The sequence below is a fragment of the Alexandromys fortis genome, unplaced genomic scaffold (genome assembly GCF_014885135.2).
Source record: "Alexandromys fortis isolate MF-2015 unplaced genomic scaffold, M_Fortis_MF-2015_v1.1 scaffold_42, whole genome shotgun sequence".
NCBI classification, from domain to species: domain Eukaryota; kingdom Metazoa; phylum Chordata; class Mammalia; order Rodentia; family Cricetidae; genus Alexandromys; species Alexandromys fortis.
Window position 1 is genome coordinate 1,322,320 of NW_026067934.1, and position 25,042 is coordinate 1,347,361.

General features: G+C 38.4%; 1 protein-coding gene across 1 annotated transcript; it reads left to right on the forward strand.

Annotated features, from left to right (window-relative positions):
• The first annotated feature begins 20,072 nt into the window (after positions 1–20,072).
• LOC126504097 (olfactory receptor 1078-like) lies at positions 20,073–21,023 on the forward strand. The gene has a single exon (XM_050146137.1). It carries the CDS (start codon positions 20,094–20,096, stop codon positions 21,021–21,023), a length of 930 nt encoding a protein of 309 aa, XP_050002094.1. The 5' UTR covers positions 20,073–20,093.
• The last annotated feature ends 4,019 nt before the right edge of the window (positions 21,024–25,042 follow it).

Below are 25,042 nucleotides of genomic sequence, written 5' to 3' on the forward strand. Positions count from 1 at the left end.
CCCTCCCCCAATCAAGTCTCCCTCCCTCTTCAGTCCAAAGAGCAATCAGGGTTCCCTGCCCTGTGGGAAGTCCAAGGACCACCCACCTTCATCCAGGTCTAGTAAGGTGAGCATCCAAACTGCCTAGGCTCCCACAAAGCCAGAACGTGCAGTAGGATCAAAACCCAGTGCCATTGTTCTTGAGTTCTCAGTAGTCCTCATTGTCTGTTATGTTCAGCGAGTACGGTTTTATTCCTTGCTTTTTCAGACACAGGCCAGCTGGCCTTGGTGAGTTCCCCATAGAACATCCCCATTGTCTCAATGTGTGGGTGCACTCCTCGTGGTCCTGAGTTCCTTGCTCATGCTCTCTCTCCTTCTGCTCCTGATTTGGACCTTGGGATTTCAGTCCAATGCTCCAATGTGGTTCTCTGTCTCTGTCTCCTTTCATCACTTGATGAAGGTTAATATCCAGGAGGATGCCTGTTGAAATAAGGAGCAGCGGGGCTGCATCCCCAACACCCCGGCCGCTTGGCTAGCTCATGCCCGAAATAACAACACACAAACTGTATTCATTTAAGAACTACTTGGCCCATGAACCCTAGCTCTTACAGGCTAATTCTCGCACCTGGACTAGCCCATTTCTAATGATGTGTGTAAGCACCCCAAGGTGCGCTTACCGGGAAGAGTCTAGCCTCCGTCCATCTTGGTGTCTCTGCTCCAGAGCAGAGCTGTCGGGTCTCTCCGGGAGCAGAGCAGAGTCTGACCTCACTTTCTCTTCCACCCAGAATTCTATTCTGTTTACTCCTCCCATCTATGTTCTAACCTATCAGGGCCAGCCAAGCAGTTTCTTTTATTGCTCAGCCAATGAAATCAATAGATTGATATGACACTCCCACATCAATTGCAGACAACATTACCATTGAAACTTTTAATAGCTTTATTTGGTTAATATTAGGGATAATATTCTGCAAGGCTTATATGGTTATTATAATGCATCCATTTATTGGATATTGGGACTCAGTTTTTTTCTTCATATTATATCCATAAGAAAATGGTTTGATAACAGAGCCAGGAATGAGGCACTTTTAGAAACGATACAGTCTCTATAGACTAATAATGAACAGCTAGCTGACAGGATTAATACCATCAAAAACCAAAGTTACCTGAAAACTATTACTACTATTGAAAAGACTAACATCAATTTGACAGGCAAAATTGAATCTATGTCAAAGGATACTGAGAAAATATCTGAAAGAATTCATACTATTGAATCTGACCATCAAATTCAATCAAAATTTGTTAAAAAGTTATGATAGGTTAGCAGATAGATTATCTCTCCAGGATGGCAATCTGCACACTATTCAAGTAATATCCAAGGATGAGATGTTATCTTTAAAGTATAAACTTTGGACTTTGGAATCACATGTGCAGAATGAGGACCAGAGGATAGGTGCCTCAATGAAATCAGTTGACATATCTATAGGCCATGAGATTCAGGCTTTACAAAAGACAGTAGTAAAAAGATTTAAAATAACTGAGGAAATTATTAGAGCTGATGAGCAAGGAAAGAATGTATAAGGACAGGATTCAACATCGCCAATAGCTGTCAGAGATGACTTTCCCAGGCTTTTTAGCTTCCTATCCTCTATCTACTCTGACAAAGCATCAAGTTCTAAATTCCCAAAAGGATCCAAGGAAAGTAGATGGATTTATGAAATCTAAAGGAAATTAAGCAAACAATTGTAACTTATGGCATGCATTCTGCATTTGTTAGGGAGATGATAAAGACATGGGCTTCTAGTATTAAGGCAACACCACATGACTGGCTTTAGTTTCAGCAGTCCTGGATGATGGGCCTCAACTGATGTTTAAATGCTATTACAAAGAAGAGGCTAAAATTTTAGTACAATAGGGAAAAGGAAAAGGACTTAAGACTTCTCAAGATCAAATTCTTGGTGAAGGCACTTATGCTGACCCACATACTCAAGCTCTTTAGGATGAACACATCTTGTTCCTATGCCACAAAGCAGCCTTGGAATTCTCCTATTTTTGTTGTAAGAAAGAAATCTGGCAAATGGAGAATGGTGGCAGATCTAAGAGCTGACAATAAGGTAATTCAACCTATGGGCCCTCTACAATCTGCAATTCCTCTGCTTTCTCTATTAACAAAAGAATGGCCTTTTATAGTTATTGATTTAAAAGATCGTTTCTTCACTATACCTCTATAAGAAACGGATAAAGAAAAGTTTGCCTTCATATTGCCTACTTATAATAATTCTCAGCCTACTAGGAGATACCAGTGGATCATCATTCCACAGGGAATGCTCAATATCCCCACCCTATGCCAATACTTTGTAAGTCAGCCATTGGAAATAATACATAAAAATTCCTAATTCTATAACTTACCATTATATGGATGACATTTTGCTATTGATTCAACTATAGATACTTTAGAAAGAATGTTTGATGAAGTAAAGAACATTTTGCCAAAATGGGGATTACAAATTGCTCCTGAAAAAATACAGAGAGGAAATTCTTTCAATTACCTAGGTTATAGAATAGGTTTACAAAAAATTAGAACACAAGAGTCACAAATTAGGAGAGATTGGTTGCAAACTCTTTTTTTTATTTTTGTTTTTAATTTATTAAAGATTTCTGTCTCTTCCCCACCTCCACCTCCCCTTTCCCTCCCCCTCCCCCAATCAAGTCCCCCTCCCCTCGTCAGCCCAAAGAGCAATCATGGTTCTCTGCCCTGTGGGAAGTCCAAGGACCACCCTCCTCCATCCAGGTCTCGTAAGGTGAGCATCCAAACTGCCTAGACTCCCACAACTCTTAATGCCTTTCAAAGATTGTTAGGAGACATCTCCAGCCTATGACCAGCTTGTTGGGATAACATCTGATCTAAAAATTCATTTTAACAAAACAATAGATGATCATAAAGCCTTGAATAGTTCCATAGAATTAACAACTGAAATAGAAAAGGAATTGACAATTGTTGAAAAGAAATCACAGGAGGCACAAGTGGACAGGGTAAATCCAAATCTTAATTGTATTCTAGTCATATTGCCCTCCAGAATTTCTTCTATAGGAATTTTAATGCAGGGGGAAGATATTGTCTTAGAATCTACCATTTTACCCCATAAACCAAGTAAAAACTTAAAAATGTATGTGAAAAAATCTTTGAATTAATTATAAAATGTAAATTGAGACTTTGTCAACTAGCAGGTATAGACCCAGCAGAGATTTAAGTGCCTTTTACTACTGGTGAAATTCAAAAGTTATGGGAAAACAATGAACCATGGCAAAGAGCTTGTGCTAATTTTTTTTTGGAAAAATTAATAGCAATTATCCTAAAAGTGATAGACTTAACCCTATAAAGAGAACTCTTGGATTCTTCCCTAAATTATATGTGATGCCCTAATAACTGGATCCTGGAAATTTTTTAATTATGCAAATAAATCAGGGAAGGCAGGTTACAAATCAGAAGAATTAAGTAAGGTGGAACAAAGCCCTTTTAATTCTGTCTAAAAGGCAGAATTATATGCTATTCTTATTGTGTTAAGGGATTTTAAAGAACCTCTTAAAATAGTTACTGATTCACAGTATGTGGAAAGAGCTGTCTTTCATATTGAAACTGCTGAATTTATACCAGATGATACAGAATTGACTTCATTATTCATACAGGTTCAATATATAATCAGGGATAGGCTTTGTTCCATATTCATAACATACATCTAACCCCATATGGGTCTGTACAAACTAATGCAGAAATTGATTGATTACTGATTGAAAGTGTGTTGAAGGCCTCAGAATTCCATGAGAAACATCATGTCAATAGCAAAAGTTTAAAGAAAGAGTTTTCCATTACAAGGCAACAAGCTAAGGAGATTGTCAAGGAATGTCCTACTTGCTCTTTCTATAAACAAACACCATTACCTTCAGGGAATAGCCCAAAGATTACTTAAGGGAATAAAATATGGCAGATGGATGTGTTCTACTTTACAGAATTTGGAAAATTAAAATATATACACCACACCATTGACACTTATTCAGGTTTTCATTGGACAACTGCTTTAATCTCAGAAAAGGCTGATTCAGTAATCACACATTTATTAGAAGTTATGGCCATCATGAGTATACCTGCATAAATAAGGACAGATATTGGTCCAACATATGTCTCTAAGAAAATGAAACAGTTTTTTTGCTTATTATAATATAAAGCATATTACAGGTATACCACAGAATCATACAGGTCAGGCAGTTATAGAAAGACCAAATCTAACTATAAAGGATATGTTAAACAAACAAAAAGGGATGGAAAATAACCACAGAAATAGATTACGTAATGCTTTATTAACCTTGAATTTTCTTAATGCTAATGAGAAAGGGACAACAGCAGCAGAAAGACATTGGATAATAAAAAAGTCTTCTGACTTAAATCAGCTGGTGTATTTCAAAGATGTGTTGACCTCACAATGGAAGCCAGGAGATGTGCTTCATTGGGGAAGGGGTTTTGCTCTTGTTTCCACTGGAGAAGAAAAACCCATGGACCATCAAAATTAGTAAAGATTTGCTTTGAAAAAGAGAAATCTCTTGAGAAAGAGAAATGACAGCTTATCCACAGAGGTGACAACCATACAGGTTGTAAGGAAACCATGTAGGGTTGGGGCAGGGTTCTGCTGTTGTCTTTACAGGAAAATACTCATCTTCAAAAATTCAAGAGACCCTGAATATTTGGGGAAAAGAAGAAGGAAAAATAACTATTCAATATGGATCATCAAGAAAAAGGAATATGACTTGTAAGGATATTGTGTGTGATCAAAGCACACACACACACACAGACACACAGACACACATATATATATGGCTATATAGAGCTGGCTTTGGAGTTGGACAATGCCTCTGTATTTCTCTAAATCCAAGCTTATTGTTAAAAGAAAAAATTAGAGTTTCTGTCTCATGTCAAGGGCCATCTTGTATGATACAGAAAGAAGGAAGAATTTAGAAAAAGTACATTTCTTTATACCTATTTTTGTCTCTATTATACCTTTGATTGAATATCTATGTTTGTATATGTCTATATAAATGTTTATATTTGGGCTGGAGAGATGGCTCAGTGGTTAAGAGCTTTACCTGCTCTTCCTAAAGGTCCTGAGTTCAATTCCCAGCAACCACATGTGCTCACAACCATCCGTAATGAGATTTGGTGCCCTCTTCTGGCCTTCAGGGATGCATGCAGGCAGAACACTGAATACATAATAAATAAATCTTTAAAAAAAATAAATGTTTATATTTTCCACAATGAACAATGAATTTTCCTGCAGTAATCTTTGAAGTTTACAGGAAGAAGATGGGGTCCCTCAACAACAACTCCATTTGGTTGACTACTATAATACCTGTTTTGTGTACCAGCTGCTCAAGATGGTTTCGACTTGGTTTGCTGAAATGGTGTACTTTTGTTTTTACAATGTTCTGGCCAGAACTCCAAATAGGAACTTCAGAAGAAACCCTACCAAATACTCAGAGGCTATTTGCAATTATACCAGACAGTAATCTTTGAATTTAACCATCATTGTACTTTCACAGGATCCCATAGAAAGAACAATGCCCCATGACAGCTGGAAGTAATTCTAGAAGATGATGTCCCCTCTTCCAACAAAGTGTGTCTTCAGGGTTAGGGACATCATTTAGGGGTTGATTATAATTGGTGTAGGGTTGGGGGTTGGGGAAAAAATTATGTAGGATCAGGGATCTCTTTGAAAAAAAAAGAGTAAATTGGATGGGATAATAGAGTAGTGTGAGCTTACTCATACTAATAATAACAGTGAGTACTAGACTGAATACTTATGATCTATTATTTATAGGCATTTTAAATTAGTATAGATTCTTGCATATTGATACAAACTTTAATTATATTGAATATGTTCCTATTTTTGTCTACAATATTTGTATATCTAGGCAAAGTTATTTTGTTTTATTGTATGTATTCATGCTTTTACCTCTGTTTAAAATATTTTGTATATTAATACAATTTTAGGATATATTTATCATATTGCAATATATATTTCTACCTTTGATCAAGATACTTTTACAGCTGGGTGGTGGTAGCGCACGCCTTTAATCCCAGCACTCGGGAGGCAGAGGCAGGCGGATCTCTGTGAGTTCGAGACCAGTCTGGTCTACAAGAGCTAGTTCCAGGACAGGCTCCAAAACCACAGAGAAACCCTGTCTCGAAAAACAAAAAACAAAACAAACAAACAAAAAGATACTTTTACATTTTGAGATCATTGTCCTCATTTGTTGCACAGTTGTTTAAAGATTGTCATAGTCATCCATGTTTGTCATACTTACAGTTAGACTAATCCTATTCTTTAGATATATAGAGATTGTATTCTGCATAGATAGGTAGTCTTCAACCACTTCAAAGAGCTGTAGAATATGGCATTTAAATAACTTAGGGTTCTGTTGAAGTGAGACACGATTGCTCCTGGCAGCACTGATTTATTCCTGAGACAATGTTGAGCACTGAAGACACTCCACTTGGAGTTTGTTTTCTTCTTGGTAAAACTGGCCTTTGGGCAAAGAACTGCCCATGCTTTGACCACTGACAAAATGCATGATGTCCAGACAGGACAAACAGGATAAAAAAATGATTGTCAAGTCTTGCCAAGACAGGGTCAGACAGTTTTGAAAAATTTTCTACCTCTGAAAATGGTCTGTCTGTTACTCTAGGCCTTAGCCAAAGTTGGTTGCTCCAATGTTGCAAATGAGACTTCAGGTGATTGCCCATGTAGCCAGTTGTCTCTGTCATTTGTTACACATTTTGGAAGTTGCTTGATTGCACTTCCTGCTTATTCAAGTAATATTATTTCCCTTCTCAGGTATTCATTGGGGTTGAAGACTAGATACATAGTTACTTTCCTCTCATGACTTGGCCAAGTGATTTATTATACAAGACTTAAACTCATTAGGATAGGATAATTATTGAAACATTTATCACTTTTCTTAATGTTGTTTATGCTGGTTGTAATTCTAATTTTTATACCTGATATTTGTTCTTATTGTATATAACTTTGTATTTTGCTTTGAACGTTTTTGTTTAAACAAAAGGGGGAGGTGCAGTAGAAATTTCTACTGCCAGTAGCCTTTAAGATACCTGCCCACTTGGGTGTGGTCTCTTTTTTTTGCGTGTGGTCTCTTATACTATATATGCTGATATAAAACATGTTTTCTGGCTGCAGGATTAGGTTGCTGTGCCCTGTTCCAGCAGAGGATTATGATCTGTGCATCTACCCCTAAATAAATAACCCTATATTATACTCAGTTCTGAGCTAGTGTGGGATTTAAGTGTCCATCTTCACTGGGAAAGGAATAATCAGTTTTCTTCAGTGGGATGGCCTATGGTTGGTGGCTGATACTCCAGCTGATATTGGCCTTAACCCATGAATTTGCAGAGAAAAAGGAAGAGGCCCAGGCAGATTTAGAGAGGATGAGCAGGAAGAGGATACGATGTAAAAATATTGTTTTCATGTATAAAATTGCCAAAGAGTAAATAAAAAGATTATTAAAATTTGCATGGAAAAAAAGCCTCTGCTTCCATAAAATCAGAAAAGTCAGAATAACATCAGATCTTTTAACAACACTAAAAGACAGGAACACATAGAATGATGGGTTTTTATTCCTGGAAGTATATAATCAAAAATGCTATATCCAAAAAAGTTATATGTTGAAATAGGAGCGGCGGGGCTGCGTCCCCGGCACCTGGCCGCCCGCATGGCTAGCTTATGCCCAGAAATAATTACACGGAAACTGTATTCTTTCAAACACTGCCTGGCCCGGCTAGGTCCAGTTTCTTATTGGCTAGCTCTTACATATTGTTCTAACCCATTTCTAATATTCTGTGTAGCCCATGAGCTGGCTTACCAGAGAGGATCTTAACCTGCGTCTGTCTGGAGTGGGAGCATCATGGCGACTCTTCCTCTAACCTTCTTTCTCCCAGAATTCTCTTCTGTATACTCCGCCTACCTAATTTTCTATCCAATAAAATGGGCCAAGGCAGTTTCTTTATTAGTAAGAAATCATTCCCACATCATTTCCCCTTTTTCCGTTTAAACAAAAAAGAAAGGCTTTAACTTTAGCATAGTAAAATTACATATAACAAAACAGTTATCAAGTAAGAATTACAGTTACAATATTTATATCTATTTTATCTCTTATCATAACTAAGGAAAACTATAACTATTTATTCTTCAACTCCATCAAAGACTCCAGAAGGATATAATATTATCTAAGTAAACAAGAAATAAGAAAACTCTAGAAATGACAGAGACATCTCGCTGCCTGGACAGTCACCCAAAGTTCCTCTGTACCGTTGGGGCATCCATCTTCGGCCTACAGGCCCATGGTATCCAGATACATTTCCATGAAGCAGGAAATTTTAAAGACAGTTCAGTCACTTTCTGCTGTGTTCTGTAGAATGTCTTGTAGACTCTTTCATGAATCAGGAACCCCGAAAGACCATCTCACCTTTAGGCAAGTTCAGCAGTCCTCTCTCTGAGGGTTCTCTGTGTCCAGTTTATGCAACAGTCCAGGCAAGAGCAGTTTCTTGCCCAAATGACTATCCAACTCCATAAGGATCCTCTTCGATGCCCATCTTCCTCTTGAAGTAGCTGGTGCTGCCAGGAGCAGACGTGTCTCCTTGTCATGAAAAGTCCTAAGTTATTAAAATATTTTAAATGCCATATTCTGCAGTCTTTGAAAGATATGAAGAATGCCTATCTAATTGAAATATATCTCTATATATCTAGAAAATCTAACTAACATGACTACAAGCTTAACTATTAGCAATGATTATCCATTAACAACCTATATTTCCTAATTATACATTACATTTTAAGTGAACTACATAATCACAATACCTTAATCAAGTTCAAAAATACATATACATATAACAAAATTGACCTTAAAATCCATACCAATGCAAATTATTCATATCTATATCATATCCCCCTTTAAATGTAAAAGAACATTTATAAACAATATTTGGGAACATGGGCGTAGTTTTTTCTCTCCAAACTGCTTCCTGCTGAATGGGGGCACTGTTAATCAGATCATTTAGGGTGTAACCTGTGTGTCAGGTTCATCTCGGTTGGCAGTTGAGTGAAGTAATTTTTTGAGGGTGTTCACAGCAACCTTTCAGGAGGGCGTGGTCTATCATACCATACCGGGATAGATGCAATCCATAGGGTCACATCCTCTGTGGAAACAAAAGAAGACCCTCTCCAAAGCATCATATCCTTAGATCCAAATTTTGAAGTCAAGATACCTTTAGAACATATGTGCAGGTTCAGCTTAGCAGCCCATATAATAAAATGTCTCTTTGTACTTAGCTCCTTCACAGTCAAAAATTTTAAAGAAAACACAATGTACATAATCCAGACTCTCTGTGAATTTTTCATTTTTACGTGGCTTATTTTTCTTTATTTCTCTTAATCTATAACTATCTGTACTTCTGTACTCTGTCTCTTTAAAGACTTTACCCTTTTTCTTTTTAAGACATTAACTTTATTCTTTATATTCTCTTTTTTTCCCCAAGCCTACGTACATTCATCCAACGGTGTCTGAATCTGTTTTACTGTGAATCTGTAATTTTTTTTTTTTTTTCCAGGAGCATTTCTTAAAATGTTAAGCATTTCTTAAAAACTTAAGTTGCACCATGTATAGGTAATACGGTACTGCCTGTGTCCTGCCCAGTCTAAACCTTAACTGCACGGTTTTAAGGTAATTACGGTAGTTCCTGCCTGAGATCAGCACAGTTCAGCAAGGAGCAGCCGCTCCTGCCTCAGAGTCATTTGGTGCTTTTGAGCTGAGCACAGTTACAGGCAAACAGCAGTTTACATTGGAGCCGCAATCAGCAATTTAATTTTGAGACTGAGTGTGCAGCACAGAAACTCTTTTTATCCAAGTTACAGCCAAATCTGACACGCAGAGCACTGCGCAGTCTGAAAACGCGTCTCTGTATGGCAGCAGGAATCCGCCATGCTCTTCCGCCTGCCTAAGCCTGATTCCGCCATCTGCCCAGGTGTAGGCAGGGAACGCTGAGCCATCGGCAGGTCTCAGAGCAATCTCCTCCGATCCCAAGTGGGAACAGAAACATCCAGTCCCATAAAAGCCTTGAAATGCTTTAAAGCCAGAGTTCACGCTGGCAGCATAGCACCAGGAAGCCGCGCTTTAAAATGACGCAGCTTTTTTTCTCTGCTGCTGTTGCTGAATCAGGAATCTCTCTACAGCATGTCACCAACAAAACAGCAAAAATCTGTGTTAAACTCTGTTTCCCTTATTTTTAAGGCTTCTCAGGTTTTTAAGTGGATTTAGCCCCACGTTGGGCGCCATCTGTTGAAATAGGAGCGGCAGGGCTGCGTCCCCGGCACCCGGCCGCCCGCATGGCTAGCTTATACCCAGAAATAATTACATGGAAACTGTATTCTTTCAAACACTGCCTGGCCCGGCTAGGTCCAGTTTCTTATTGGCTAGCTCTTACATATTGTTCTAACCCATTTCTAATATTCTGTGTAGCCCATGAGCTGGCTTACCAGAGAGGATCTTAACCTGCATCTGTCTGGAGTGGGAGCATCATGGCGACTCCTCCTCTAACCTTCTTTCTCCCAGAATTCTCTTCTGTATACTCCGCCTACCTAATTTTCTATCCAATAAAATGGGCCAAGGCAGTTTCTTTATTAGTAAGAAATCATTCCCACATCAGTTATAGTTAAAATCTTTTGGGGGTATTAAAACATTTTAAGCAGAAGCTAAGAACGTTCATGACAACTAATACTGAATGCAGATGGATACTAAATGAACAACCACATGTGGAGATTGAATAAAGACATATAAATTATGAGAGTAGAGGAAGTCATAAATTTCTTGAGAAGAACACATAAAGAGGAAAGTGGGGAAGAATCCATTATGGGTAACAGCAAAGTCTGATGCTGTTGTTGGGAGAAAGAATAGTAAATTAACCAAACATAAGAACAGCTGACAAAATTACCAGAATTAATGCGTCTCTAATTAACCTTCAATGTAAATTACTTAGGCTCATCAATAGAGATAAGGACTAGCTAACTGGGTTAAAAACAAGAGCCAGGCAGCAAGGTGACTCAGCAGTGAGAGTTCCTGCTGCCAAGCATGACAAACTTAGTTTCATCCTAGGGACACACATAGTTGAAGGCGAGAAATGAATCCAAAAGTCACCCTCTGGCCTCAAAATGCATACCCTGGTATGAGTGTAAGCATGTACCTACACTCCCACATCCACAAACACACAAAATAAACAAAGAAAATATAATATAAAGCTTTAAAAATTAGATCCAAGTATGATTTTTGTAAATAACACGCACACATAAAGATACCTACAGACTGAGCATCAAAGGGTGGAAGTCACTCTCTCAAATAATAAAAGCTAGACTAAATCAAGTTAGCCTGGAAATTCTAACATCATTTTTATTTTATAATTACAAGTATTTGAAGTATATATGTCTGTGCACCACACGTCTGGTGCCCACAGAAGCCAGAAGAGGACATCAGATCTTCTGGGACTGAAGTCACTAGTTGTGTGCCATGATGTGTGTGTTAGAAATTGCTCATGTATCCTTTGCAAAAGCACCAACTGGTCTCTAACCACTGAGCTATCTCCAGAGTCTAATATATTAAATAAAAATTAGATAGATAAAATAAATAAGGCTACTACTAGAACTGGCAAAACAGTTCAGTAGTTAAGGGCAGTTGCTGCTCTTGCAGAGGACCAGAGTTTCAATCGCAGTATTTATGTCACAGGGCTCAACAACCACCTGTAACTCCAGCTTTAATGGGGTTTGATGCCTTCTTCTGGACTTCACAGACATTGGCACATGTGTCTGTTGATGGAGCAGTGGGCTGCTTCCCACCACCCGGCTAGCTTTACCCAAAATAATTACACGGAAACTGTATTCTTTTGATCACTGCCTGGCCCATTAGTTTTAACCTTATTGGCTAGCTCTTACATATTGATCTAACCCATTTCTAATATTCTGTGTAGCACCTCAAGCTGGCTTACCAGGAAAGATCTTAACCTGCATCTGTCTGGAGTGGGAGAATCATGGTGACTGCCTGATTTGGCTTCTTTCTCCCAGCATTCTGTTCTGTCTACTCTGCCTACCTAATTTTCTGTCCTATCAAAGGGCCAAGGCAGTTTCTTTATTTAACCAATGAAATCAACACAAAACAGAAGACTCTTCCCCATCATGTGTCCACACCCATCCCCACACATACGTACATAAAGAAATATAAATAAATCCTAACAAAGAAAGTGTTTACATATTAGTAAAGAGAGTAATTCATTAAGAAGATTTGACAGTCCTTTCTTGTTGCTGTGTTCCAGTCCCCAGCTCCTGCTTAACTAGAGGCCACCCTGGCCACAAGAACTTCAGATAGGCTGCCCACCTGGAGACCTCCCCTGTTCTCTCCTCTCAGTGCCCTCATCAACACTATCCTCAACTCCCCCTCCACTGTGTATATTGTCACTTCATCTGCAAATAATGATACTCTGACTTCTTTGCCAATTTCAGTTGTTTTATTGCTTTATCTGGAACTTTATTTTATTGTTTATCTGGAACTTTAAGTATTATACTGAATAGATATGGAGAAAGTGGGCAGCCTTATCTTGTTCCTCATTTTAATAGAATTGCTTTGAGAATAAGAGAGGAGGATTTGGGGTACTTTCAGGGGCATTAAGAAGGATGGGGGGAGGTCAGAAGGCAGGCATCCTACCTGAATTTCTGGTTTAGCCTCTGGTCAGGAAGGGTCAGAGTATGCGTCTTTTACTGGCTCTGGTTTCAGGGTCAGGTTGTGTGTGTGTGTGTGTGTGTGTGTGTGTGTTTGGCTGCCCCTTTTACTCTATACTTAAGTAACATAAGAGTTCATGGGGGGGACACATGGATCTCCCAGGGAAAGCAAAATAGAGCATATTCTGCAGTGAGCTGTGGGTTGGTGGAGATGGGAATAGGAGGGATCAGGTGGGGGAGGGGAGTTGGTGGGAGAGAGTACAGGGAGAGACAACTGGAATTGGAAGACAATGCAAGGGGTGGGTAATGTGGATACCCAATGCAGTGGAAACCACTGGACTCTATGATGGTGACCCTGACAACGACTCCTAATAATGGAGGATATGGAGACTGAACTGTTAATCTTCTGTAAGCAGGCAAGGCTTCCTCCAGTTGTGGGATTGGAATACTAACCTAGTCACAAATCTTTCAGCCTACAATCTATTCCACCTGCAAGGTGTTCTGGGGCAATGCTGACACAACCAGTAGTGACTATAGAAACTGGTCTAATGTGAGGCCCACTCCAAAAGAGGGAGCCCATTCCTAACACTGCCTGGATGACCAGGATCTAGAGGCTAGACAGCTCGGAAACCTAGGGTAGAACTAAACACAACTGGGGGGAAAATCCAATGAAATGATTGTCAATGATGTTCTGCTATACTTGCAGATCTGTGCTTACCTATCCCAGTCATCATCAGAGAGGCTTCCTCTGGCAGCCCATAGGAGCAGATGCAGAGATCCACAGGAAAACAGTAGGTAGAGGGGGAACACAGGTTGGAGAGCTCCATTAGGTCCTTCTTCTTGTAGTTTAGGGGACTCCATGGAAGAGAGGGAGGAAGAATAGTGGGTGCCAGAGTGGTCAAGGACAGCAGGAGAACACATTCTGGGAAACAACTAAGTAAGGATAATGGGGAGCATATAGAGACTGAAGCAGCAATCATAGAACATGCATGGATCTGCACTAGGTGCTTTGCGTTTATGTTATGGTTGTTGGCTTGGCATTTTTGTGAGACTCCTGAAAGTGGCAGTGGAGGTGTCTCTGACTCTTCTGACTGGTTTTGGGACCCTTCTCTATCTACTGGCTTAACTTGCCCAGACTTAATGTCAGGATTTGTATTTGGTCTTATTGTATCTTGTGCTATGTTCAGTTGATGTTCCCGGGATGCCTGCTATTTTCTGGGTGGAGATGAGAGGTGGAGATCTGGGGGAGAGAGGAGGTGTGGAAGAATTGGGTGGAGTGTAAGGAGGGAAAGATTTGGTCTGTCTGTATTTTATGAGAGAAGAATATAATTTTTAAAAACTAAAATTTTGACTCTTATAAATGTATATGTTGAATATTAGATCTCCTAATTCCATTAAACAAATAATAAAACACATGAAAGGTCAGAAAGATCCTAATACAATAATTGGGAGAAAAGACGCTAGAAGGTCAGATTTCTAAAATTTAAGATAGCTTATAGACAAGGAGGAATTTTTTAAAAAAAACCATTCAATGGATTATAAACTCTATTGGGAACAAAATCAACATGGTAAGACTCCACTTTCCAGGCCAGCGCTCCTCAGGGAAATCAGGCGGCTAGAGGATGATGTAAACAGAGAGGAGTGTGTCTAATGAGCAGATACAGGGTCTCCTATGATGACCCTTCTACTGAGCAAGCAGTCTTGGGCTGGAAAGCACATAGAGCTTCTTTTGACGTCTTAAGTTTCCTTAGATAACAAACGCTTGACTCCTTTCTCTTTCCTGTGTGAGACAGAGTTTCCTTCCTCAGCCATCAGAAAAGACTTTGACCTTCACGGGGAGATCTTTCTTCCCAATCTTGGATCCAGGTGAGTCTGAGAGCTCAGTGGATACTGCAGGGAAGGAAAGAAAGTGGAACCTAAGGACACTTATCTGACGTCAACTTAGAGCCAGACCCCTAGACTAAAACGGGATTGCTTGGCTTGTCTGCTTTGCAATTCATTATTTATTTATGATACTTTATTTATTCATTATTCTTTGTGTATTCACTGTGCCAAGAAGAGAAATGAGTGTTGAACTGATTGATGCAGGGCTCATTGCTGACAAGGAAAGGGAAAAATGAGAGGAAGAGAAACACAAATTGCTTCAATAAAGGAACACAAGCCCAAGGGTAAACAGGGAAATGTTTCCTATTTATGGAGGGAAATGCAGTGAAATTAAGCTATTTTTGTGTTTTAGATCAGACATACTTCACTCTGCTTCTTTGTTGATGAGAAAGACCAGTACTAGAGGTTTTTTTCCAAATCTCATCTCATGATAATAATGTCATAATATAAGCTTTTTAAAGCATTGTTGTTCCCTATAGTTATTGATACTGAAAGGAATTATGTAATAGATGGATTAGTACATGTCTTAAAGCATGATGTTGCACTTGCTTCTATACCTGTGAGGCTGATCACGTAGGTGAGTGTGTTAGTCGTTCCTTCCTTTTCTACTCAGGTCCTGTGCGAGCTCTTCCCATTCACACCCAGTGGGGTATCATATTCTTGCTCTCCAATGAAATATTTCCAGTATAGTGTTGGGCTCATTTTTATGCAAACTTCCTTCTTGCCAGTTGCTTATTTCATGTACACAGAAATTTAAAGAGATGTGTGAAAGAACTGATGTGAGCACAAATACTAAAGTAAATTGCCATTTTAAAAATAGGGAAATAAAAATGGTTGTGGAAGCATGTGAAAATTTTTCACTGGGAGTCACTAATCGTTTAAGAAGATAATGTTCTCTTCAAAACTTTTATTCAAGGGCGAAAAACACCAAGAGTCATTGCATTGATTAGAGGTGGAATTTTTCAAGATAAAATAGTTACTTTTAATAGATCCGTCAAAAATGTGATTTGGTTACAGGCAATAGGGAGACAATCTGCAAGTATTATTAATAAAAAAAATCACAGACATTTTGTAATTCAAGGCCAGGCCATTTTTGGTGTGGGCCTCTACTGCACAACATGGGGCATTTGACATCCTGTTCCCCTGTGTGGCAGAGAAAGACAAGGCTCAATGCCCTTTGGGAAACCAAGTCACTCCTGGTTGAGAACTTGCCTTAGAAATTAATTATTTTAACAGAGTGCTATAATAGTAAATTAATAAGAAAGAATATGAAAGACTGTTAAAAGTATTACACATCGGTATTAGAGAATGTTATGCATTCTTTGAAATAAATTGGCTGCTTCATAATATTTTATTTCCAGGGCTCTGTAGGTATTGTTGTTCAGAAAGGAGAGAAAGAAAAACTACAAAACACACAGCAATACACAGGAAGGTGTTTGCCATGGGCTTAGCAACTGTTATGAATCCTGCTGATAAATGCATGCATATGAAAAATGTGAGGTATGAATATGAACATAATATGAAAAAGAAAATTTGATATAAACCAAGATTATATGTTTTAAGCACTTCCAGAATTCATATTCACGAAACTGCTATTAATGCAGTGTTTGCATTTTTTCTTTAAGACAAGAAATTTATGGGTTTTCAAATTTTACATTTCTGCTTTATTAAGACATTATAATGTTAGCTTTATAAATTTTGAATTTCCATCCATGTGATGATTTCGTTTGTAGTCATCCATTCTGCTACTTCTCTTACTTTACAAGTTACACAGCTATATATGGAGTGAGTCTCTCATGTACTGGATTTGGGGGCACGAGGGCATGAAAATAAAAGGAAGATGATTAACGATGTATTAAAATTTTATCTCTGTACTCCCAGTGGTCTTTAGATCACCGTACAGCATCAATATGTGGGTTACAGTGTGAATGCTTAGCACAGGTGTATAATGTGTAGTAGTCAAATTCAATCATTCAGCATACCTGGCTCATGAAATGTGTGTCATTACAGTGCACTGGGATTCTTCAAAACTCTCTTTTCTATTGTTTTTATTTTTTAAAATATATGATAAAAACATACACAGGTTAGAATAGTCAACTACATTTGTTTCTTATGTTTATAAAACCATGTACATAAAAGCACATGTATGAGCCACAGTTGCCTTACTATGCTTCAGGACATTAAAATTTATTCTGCTTATATAAATGTAGCTGATACCCACTCTGCAACTTCTTTCTGTAACCCTTCCTCTCAGCTTAGCCTCTAGTCATAAATGTTTAAATCTTTCCTATACTGACTTAAAAAATACTTTTATATTTTTGATTCAAAAATATTCAGTGCACATATTAAAGACACATCAAGTATATTTTAGTTTATTTACACAGCTGGGTAAAACAAAATTGAATGAAAATATAAAAAAATTCAAAAAGATACAAAATATGAATGACTTGTTGACATCATCATGAGTTATGAACTCAAAATTAAATTGACAAGGTGTTTCCTAAAACTCCAGAGAGAGGAATTCATCAAGACTTAATCTGACTCATATAAACATGCAGATAACCACAACAAAGATGAAGTGAGTTTAATTGAATTGCAAGAAGAGTAGAGGCCTTCCACTCAATGGTGGAGGATGATACCTTTTTCCATATATACTTGAAGGACTTGCAATCAATATAATAAGGAGATGCTTGGTCAGAGTTTATTGCCACATTATTTAAAATGACAAGTTAAGGCGTCAGCCGAAGTGTCTGTAAACAAGTGACTGGATAAGGAAAATTTGGCATGTGTACACAAAGGAGTTTCTTTCAGCAACAAAGTAGAATAAAACTGGGGACTGGAAAGTTAGTTTGGTGAAAGAGCATGTACCGCCCTTGAGAAATGCCTGAGTTCAGTTTACATTCATGTTTATTTTTCATGGGTAGTTTACAAAATGGAAACCCTGGGTCAACTTCTACATTAGGGCAAAGATACTCAGTTCCTTTTGGCTTATAAATTTATTTTCAGAATTCTTATTTGTGATGTACATCCACATCACTGGTTCTCATGCAATATCTAATGAAGGAATGAATGAATAGTTTTGACTTTGACCAAGTTGCAGGATTGCTAACTGTCTTTATTGGTAGGCTGCACCACACCCTGAGAACATGAAAGAAGAGTGCCTATTAGAGCTTCTATTTTATGGAATATCTATGCAAATCTGGTCTGTGTGCACATATATTTTGTATGTGGTTTTGCAGAAATCATGTTTTTTTTCTGGTAAAAGTTTCTGATTATCTTTTTTGCATAAGTATTTTTTCATACTGCTGTCTTGATTTCATTTTAAGGCTCTTTCAACTGGATAGACATAATTGGGTCAGTCCCTTATGTTTAAATATATTTGGTGTTTTTACATTTTGGCAAAATAGTGCTTCGATAAACATGGTGTAAAGTAAAGTTCAAATCATTGGGCGTCTTGGGCAAATTCTCTTGGATACATTGTGGACTGATCAGTGAGGATTAATGGTGAGGAAGGCTTAGTGGAAACAGCCTCAGAATGCTATGGTGGGCCATGGTGGGCCATGGTGGGCCATAGTGGGCCATGGTGGGCCATAGTGGGCCATGTTTGTTTGTTGATAAGCACTCCTTAGCACAAAGGTGCTGGACTCCTGTACAGAAGAGCTATTATTATAATGGCAGGAGATCCTAAACATCAATAGTAGTTAATAGAACATCCATTTAAATTCATAGCTAGCCTCTTCAAGAAACTTACATGCAAAAAACAAAAAACATGGTGTGAATGAGTCTCCTTCTGTCCTGCAGTTTAACAACAGCATTCAGACTAGTTTATTGCTCATCATTCTCTGAACCAGTTATCACAATTTGTCTCTCACTGGCTCACTAGTGGCTTCAACATCTGAAACAAACACCTGTGTGGTTTTGGCATTAGCGGGCTGCCTGAAGTCTCTGTTTTAATGTCATCTTCCCTACTGTTTTTGTCCTGATATTTATAAAATTATCGTCCTTGGTAGCTGAAGGCAGAGGTAAGGAATAATGAGATTAATAAGCACAAACCGGGGCTTGATCTTCTGACATATTTGTTAGCATACACACACACACAGAGAGAGAGAGAGAGAGAGAGAGAGAGAGAGAGAGAGAGAGAGAGAGAGAGAGAGAGAAACGTGCAGGCAGAGAAAGAGGCAAACACACAGACATATGCACTCCCTTCCTTGGGCTTTTTTTTTAAAACAACATTTTATATTTATTCTTTGAAAACTTCATACATGTGTACAATGTATTTTGATCATATCACCCTCATTCCCTGCTCTGCCTCCTCCAGGACCCATCTCCTTCTCAACATTCATATCCTCTTTTTATTTTTTTTAAATATTAAGTCCAATTGGAGCTTCCCATATGTGCATGTATATAGGACTGTTCTCTGAGATGTGAGCAACCTGATTGTGGTCACAGCCTTGAAGAAAAGTGATGCTTCCCTAGCAGCATTAACTGCCAATAACGCCTTTGCTGGGAGGAGGCTCAGTAGGCCCTCCTCAGTGCATGCTGGAATTACCTGGCTTGATCTTGTGCAGGGTCTCGCTAGGAAATCACAGGTGCTGTGAAATCATGTGTATAACATGTCCAGCATTTCCAGGCTCTCCTCCTCACCTTCTGGCTCTTATGAGCCTTTTAGCCTATTATCCTTGATGTTCTCTGAGCCTAGGGTGGATGGAGGTTGGTACAGATGCCCCATCGACATTTCACAGTCACTTATTCTCAGCATTTCCACCAGTTTATAAAGCTCTGCATTAACTACCACCCTCAGCAATGAGACTCTTCTCTGACCCAGGGGAGAACAGCACATATCGATGGATGTAAACATGTATGTTTAGAAAGCAGTTTCACAAAATAATAATTTAGAAAAGTAACATAAGTATGTTCTGTACCGGGACCTATAACTCCCCTGGCCATATTTGTACATCTATTTCACAGTATTCCCCATAATTTCGTTCCTGTGGAGCAGGCCTTGAATTCTAACTTTTAACACCAAGTCTCACACAGTTGTAGCCTGTGTTGGTATTGACCTTGTAGAAGTCTTCTTGCCTCAGGCCTCAGAGTGTTCGGATTACAGGTATAAGATACCCAGCAATAGCCTCTAATTGTTTGGCGTCTGGAATATGGTTAGTCCTTCCTATATATTACTCATCTGTGAAAAGAAAGTTCTTATTAAATTTGTGATAGACATGACCTCTCAAGAAAAAGGGATCAGAGAAGGACAGGGAGGGATTCATCCTAAATCAGCACAGGATGTCCTGAAAGGACTAGATCCATGACTAAGTGCAGAAATTATTTGCTAAAAATTATAAATCTGTGTGAACAATATCTGTTTGTGTGGAGAATTGCTGCAGTGTTTTCTCTTTCTTTCTAGTGCAATACATGGACCCATGTAACAAGACAAGAGTTTCAGAATTTCTTCTTCTGGGAATTTTAGAAGACAAAGACCTGCAACATCTTACTTATGGTCTTTTCCTCTCCATGTACCTGGTCACTGTCTTTGGGAACATGTTAATTATCCTGGCCATCTTCTCAGACCTCCGTCTACACACGCCCATGTACTTCTTCCTTTCCAACCTGTCTTTTGTGGATATTTGTTTCATTTCAACTACTGTCCCAAAGGCGCTGGTGAACATCCAGACCCAAAGCAAGGTCATCACCTATGCAGGATGCATCACCCAGATATATTTTTTCCTGCTTTTTGTAGAACTGGACAATTTCTTACTGACTATCATGGCCTATGACCGTTACGTGGCCATCTGTCACCCCATGCACTACACGGTAATCATGAACTATCAGCTCTGTGGATTGCTGGTTCTAGTGTCTTGGATTGTAAGTGTTCTGCATGCCGTGTTTCAAGGCTTAATGATGCTGCAGCTGTCCTTTGGCACACAGCTGGAAATCCCACACTACTTCTGTGAACCTAATCAGGTGGTCCAGCTCACTTGTTCTGACTCTTTTCTTAATGAGCTGGTGATGTATTTTACACTTGTGCTGTTGGCTACTGTTCCTCTTGCTGGTATCTTCTATTCTTACTCCAAGATAGTGTCCTCCATACGTGCAATCTCCTCAGCTCAAGGGAAGTACAAAGCATTCTCCACCTGTGCATCTCACCTCTCGGTTGTCTCTTTATTTTACTGCACAGGCCTAGGAGTTTACCTCAGTTCAGCTGCAAACCACAGCTCACAAGCAAGTTCAACAGCCTCGGTTTTGTACACTATGGTCACCCCCATGCTGAACCCCTTCATCTACAGTCTTAGGAATAAAGATGTTAAGAGTGCCCTGAAAAAACTCTTTGGGAGGAAGTTATAAGGAGTCCCATGTCTCTCCACCTAGTGTCCTTCCTAGCTTCTTTCCTTTTTGTTATTAATAACCCTGTGAGGCCAATTAGTGCACATGGGTGTGTGGCCTTCCACTGGGGCATGAGTAACCTACTAGTCATCACGTCTCCAAAGGAGAGAGACTCCCGGGACCTGGGACTCAGGTCAGATGGTAGAAGACATTGTTCCTTCTGTTTATTTCCTGAAATTCTCATCACTTGATTTAAGCTGTACATGGCAAGCAACTCATTGATTGAAATGTCTGATCTCTGATACTGAGACCATTTTCCTGGTGTCCTGTCCCAGAGTTATTGCAAAATGACATGAGAACCATTTCGAAATACCCATTCATATAAAGGACAGGTATACCTTAAAAAGCATAACCTACTTCCAAAAGGCATATATTTTTATTGAGGAACATGTCTTTGCTTCACTGTAGATTCCATCATGAGATTAATTATACATATAAAACATTAACTAAATATGTAAATTGTATAATTATGAGTACATAAAAAATTTTCTCTTTTGCACCATTTATTCTTTATCAGTACCTTAGCTTTTCTTTTTCATTCTCTCATTTCCCATTTTTTTTATGTGTGTGTGTGTGTACATGTTTCTGTATGTGCTTGAGCTCACGTGTGCATAGGTGCATAGAGTGCATACTCATGCAGAGACCTGGGGCTGATGCTATAAGCATCCTCCATTTCTCTTTGACTTTGTTCATTCTCAGTGTTCCTTAGCTAGCATGCTCTGGGGACCCCTAACTCCTCCTTCTGAGGATAAAATTAGAAGCAAGCCATGGTGTCCATACAACATTGGGCTCTGCCAATTTCAGTTTATGTCCTTCTCTTTGCATGAAAGGCATTTAACTATATTCCCAGGCTTAACTTGTCTTCTTACTAATAAGGAGTTTAATTTGGAAATTAATTACTTTTTTTAGAATGTTATAAATGTTAGTATATTACATCATTTCTACCAATTCTCCCCCCCCCAAATCAACCTGTGCATGCCAATCCTTCTCAAATTCATGGTCTTTTATTATTATTGTCACTCAGAATATATGCACACACAGTGTATACCACCCACTGAGTTTACTTGATTTTGCTCATAGATGTGTGTTGTTAGGGCTGACCAAATAAGAGTGGACAACCTACTGGGGGACTTGTTCTCAGAGAAGACTCATTCTCCTTTTCTCTATTCATAATTTCCTAGATTTAGAGTACCAGATGTGAATTTCTTTGTATGAGTGAGACTTAAGTTCAATAACTATTGGTTACCTCTTGTACATAAATGTCACTGTTACATTTTGGGGAATGTATTGCCATTCTGGTCATGGCTGTGGTTCATAGACTTTGTCACTGGGTAGTACTAATGATTGATTTTCTCCCTGGCCTCTTCCATTGTTCCTTCAGAAGTAGACAATATCTTCAACAATTGAGTCTTCCACTCCCAGTCTGGGAGGTAAATAAGGGCGACAGCAGTAGCCTAAACTGTTTAGATCCTCTTGATTAACAATTCAAAAGGAACTTTTCCATTCCTGACACTGGGGGTTTTGGCTCCTAGGAAGATAATCCTCACCCCTGTGTTGTAATTTCATTTAAATTGAATATATACATATATATGTGCATGTGTGTATGTATGTGTGTATAGTTTAAGTAAACAGAAAATTATTTCATACAATATTTGCAAATATACTTGTTATTTTGTTATTTGTTCCCTGTCTCAGTTCTGTGTTGCCCTCCATTTCCCCTCTACAGGTAAGTTCCCATCTCTCGGTTTTCCATTTAAACCCCCCCTTTTTAAAATATTTATTTATTTATTATGCATACAATATTCTGTATGTGTGTATGCCTGCAGGCCAGAAGAGGGCACCAGATCTCATTACAGATGGTTGTGAGCCACCATGTGGTTGCTAGGAATTGAACCAGGACCTTTGAAAGAGCAGACAATGCTCTTAACCCTGCATTTACCCCTTTAAAGCACATATCATAGCTGTCCCCTGTCCAGAGGTCTTTCTCTGTTTTACCTCTGTCATGGTAATTTTTTTTTAAAAAAACCTTTTCCTTTTATTGAAAATAGATTCTATTCTCATAAAATATATCTTGATTATAGTTTCTCTTCCCTCTACTCCTCCCAGTTTCTCCCCACTTCTCCTTCCATCTGGATCACTTCCATTTTGGTTTCTCATTAGAAAAGAATAGGCTTTTAAGAAATAATAATCAAACATGACAAAATAAGATATATAAGATGAAGCAAAAACTATCTTACTGAAGTTGGACACAGCAACTCAACAGAAGGAAAAGAATCTGAAGGACAAGGAGAGATTTGATGGAGACCTCCAATTTAGACTTTCTCTCCACTTAATGTCTGTCTGTGAGTCTCCCATTTGTTCCCGTGTGCTGCTAAAGGACTCCTCTCTGATGATAACTGGATAAGGAACCAATCTATGCCTATAGCAAAATATTGCTAGGAATCATATTAGTGATATTTTTAGAGTAGTAATGTTTAGCTTTACCCTCCCTCGGTCTCTGGGCTATCTAGTTTCTAGGTCTTGGTTACCCAAACACTGTTGGTATGAATTCCTCCTTGTAGAGTTGGCCTTATGCCAGTTAAGGTATTTAGTGCCTTCTCCCATGATTTCCGTGTCACCATTGCCCTAGCATGTTATCCAAGTAGGACAGATTGCATGTCAGAAGTTTTGTGGCTGAGTTTATGTCCATGTTTCTCTTTCAGTAGCCCGCAGAATACCTTCCTGCGCCAAAGAAACTAGAACGTGGGTGTGAGGGGTTCATTTAAGTGCCAGCTTGATTTTTCCACATTCAGTGAGTTCTGTGGAGTGTTGTCCTTTGCAATGGGATCCTGCTATCAGTTTGCAGAAAGCAACTTTTTGTCTAGCAACAGTCTGAGTTGTTTGGAGATTTCCAAGAGATTTACTTGGGACCATGACCATTTTTAATTTTTTTGTTTCTGTATACTCACATAAGAATATTCATATCTGGGATTCAGAAATAAATGAGACTATACAGCTTTTGTCTATCTGGATCACCTTACTTGGTGTAATATTTTCTAGTTCTATTTGTTTACTGAACATTTCATGACTTTTCTTTAAAGTGAACAATATTCTGTACTGGTGTACCACATTTTCATTGTTCAGTCATAAGTTAAAGAATATGTAGATTATTTTCATTTCTTAGTTGTTGCAAATATAGAAACAATAAACATGACTGGGCAAGTATCTTTTGAGTAGAATGTTGACTTCTTATGGCATATATGGTCACCACTTAAAAACAATCACCTAGTGCTTCTACCAATGTATTTTTAAAGTGCTTCCATTCTTTTCTATTACAGTAAAAACTTCATCAAACTGTTATCACATTGGGACATGCAATTTGTAGTAACATAATCTGTATTCCTGGGTTCATGTTCCTCATATTCAGCTATAGAATAAATGGTGTCTTATCCTCTTTGAGATGAGAGCTGTGATTTTTACCTCAACATATCTTTTGATAAGAATGTATCCATTCTTATCCTGGCTCCTATTTACTTTCTCTCACAAATCTACTCTTCCATTTTCACTTGTTCATATTTTAAATTTTAATTAACACAGTAGTTGTATTTGCTTACAAAAATGTGAAGTATTAATCAAGGTCTATAATGTGTAGTGATCTAATCATGATAGCACTTATAATTCCTTATGCATTTAAATCTTTGAATCAGCACATAGTAATAGAGCATATTTATGATATTTCACTATATCTATGTTATATATACTAATCATGTGAATATAATTATATCTCCATCTTCATATTACATTCTACTTGGACCCTTCCAACCTCCTAATAAAGTTACTTATTATAAGAATCACAAAAATAAAAGAATCACTCACAGAAAAAATAGTATGTGATATTTAAAAGTTATTTCTCTGAACCCAATTCTTCTGCTGCTATTCTTTTGATCGGGTAGAGTTTTGTGACTACATTACAGCCATTTGATAGAAAGGTCCCTTCCTGA

Excerpts from the sequence above, each read along its gene's own strand:
- LOC126504097 (XM_050146137.1), top strand. The coding sequence starts at position 20,094 with ATGGACCCATGTAACAAGACAAGAGTTTCAGAATTTCTTCTTCTGGGA.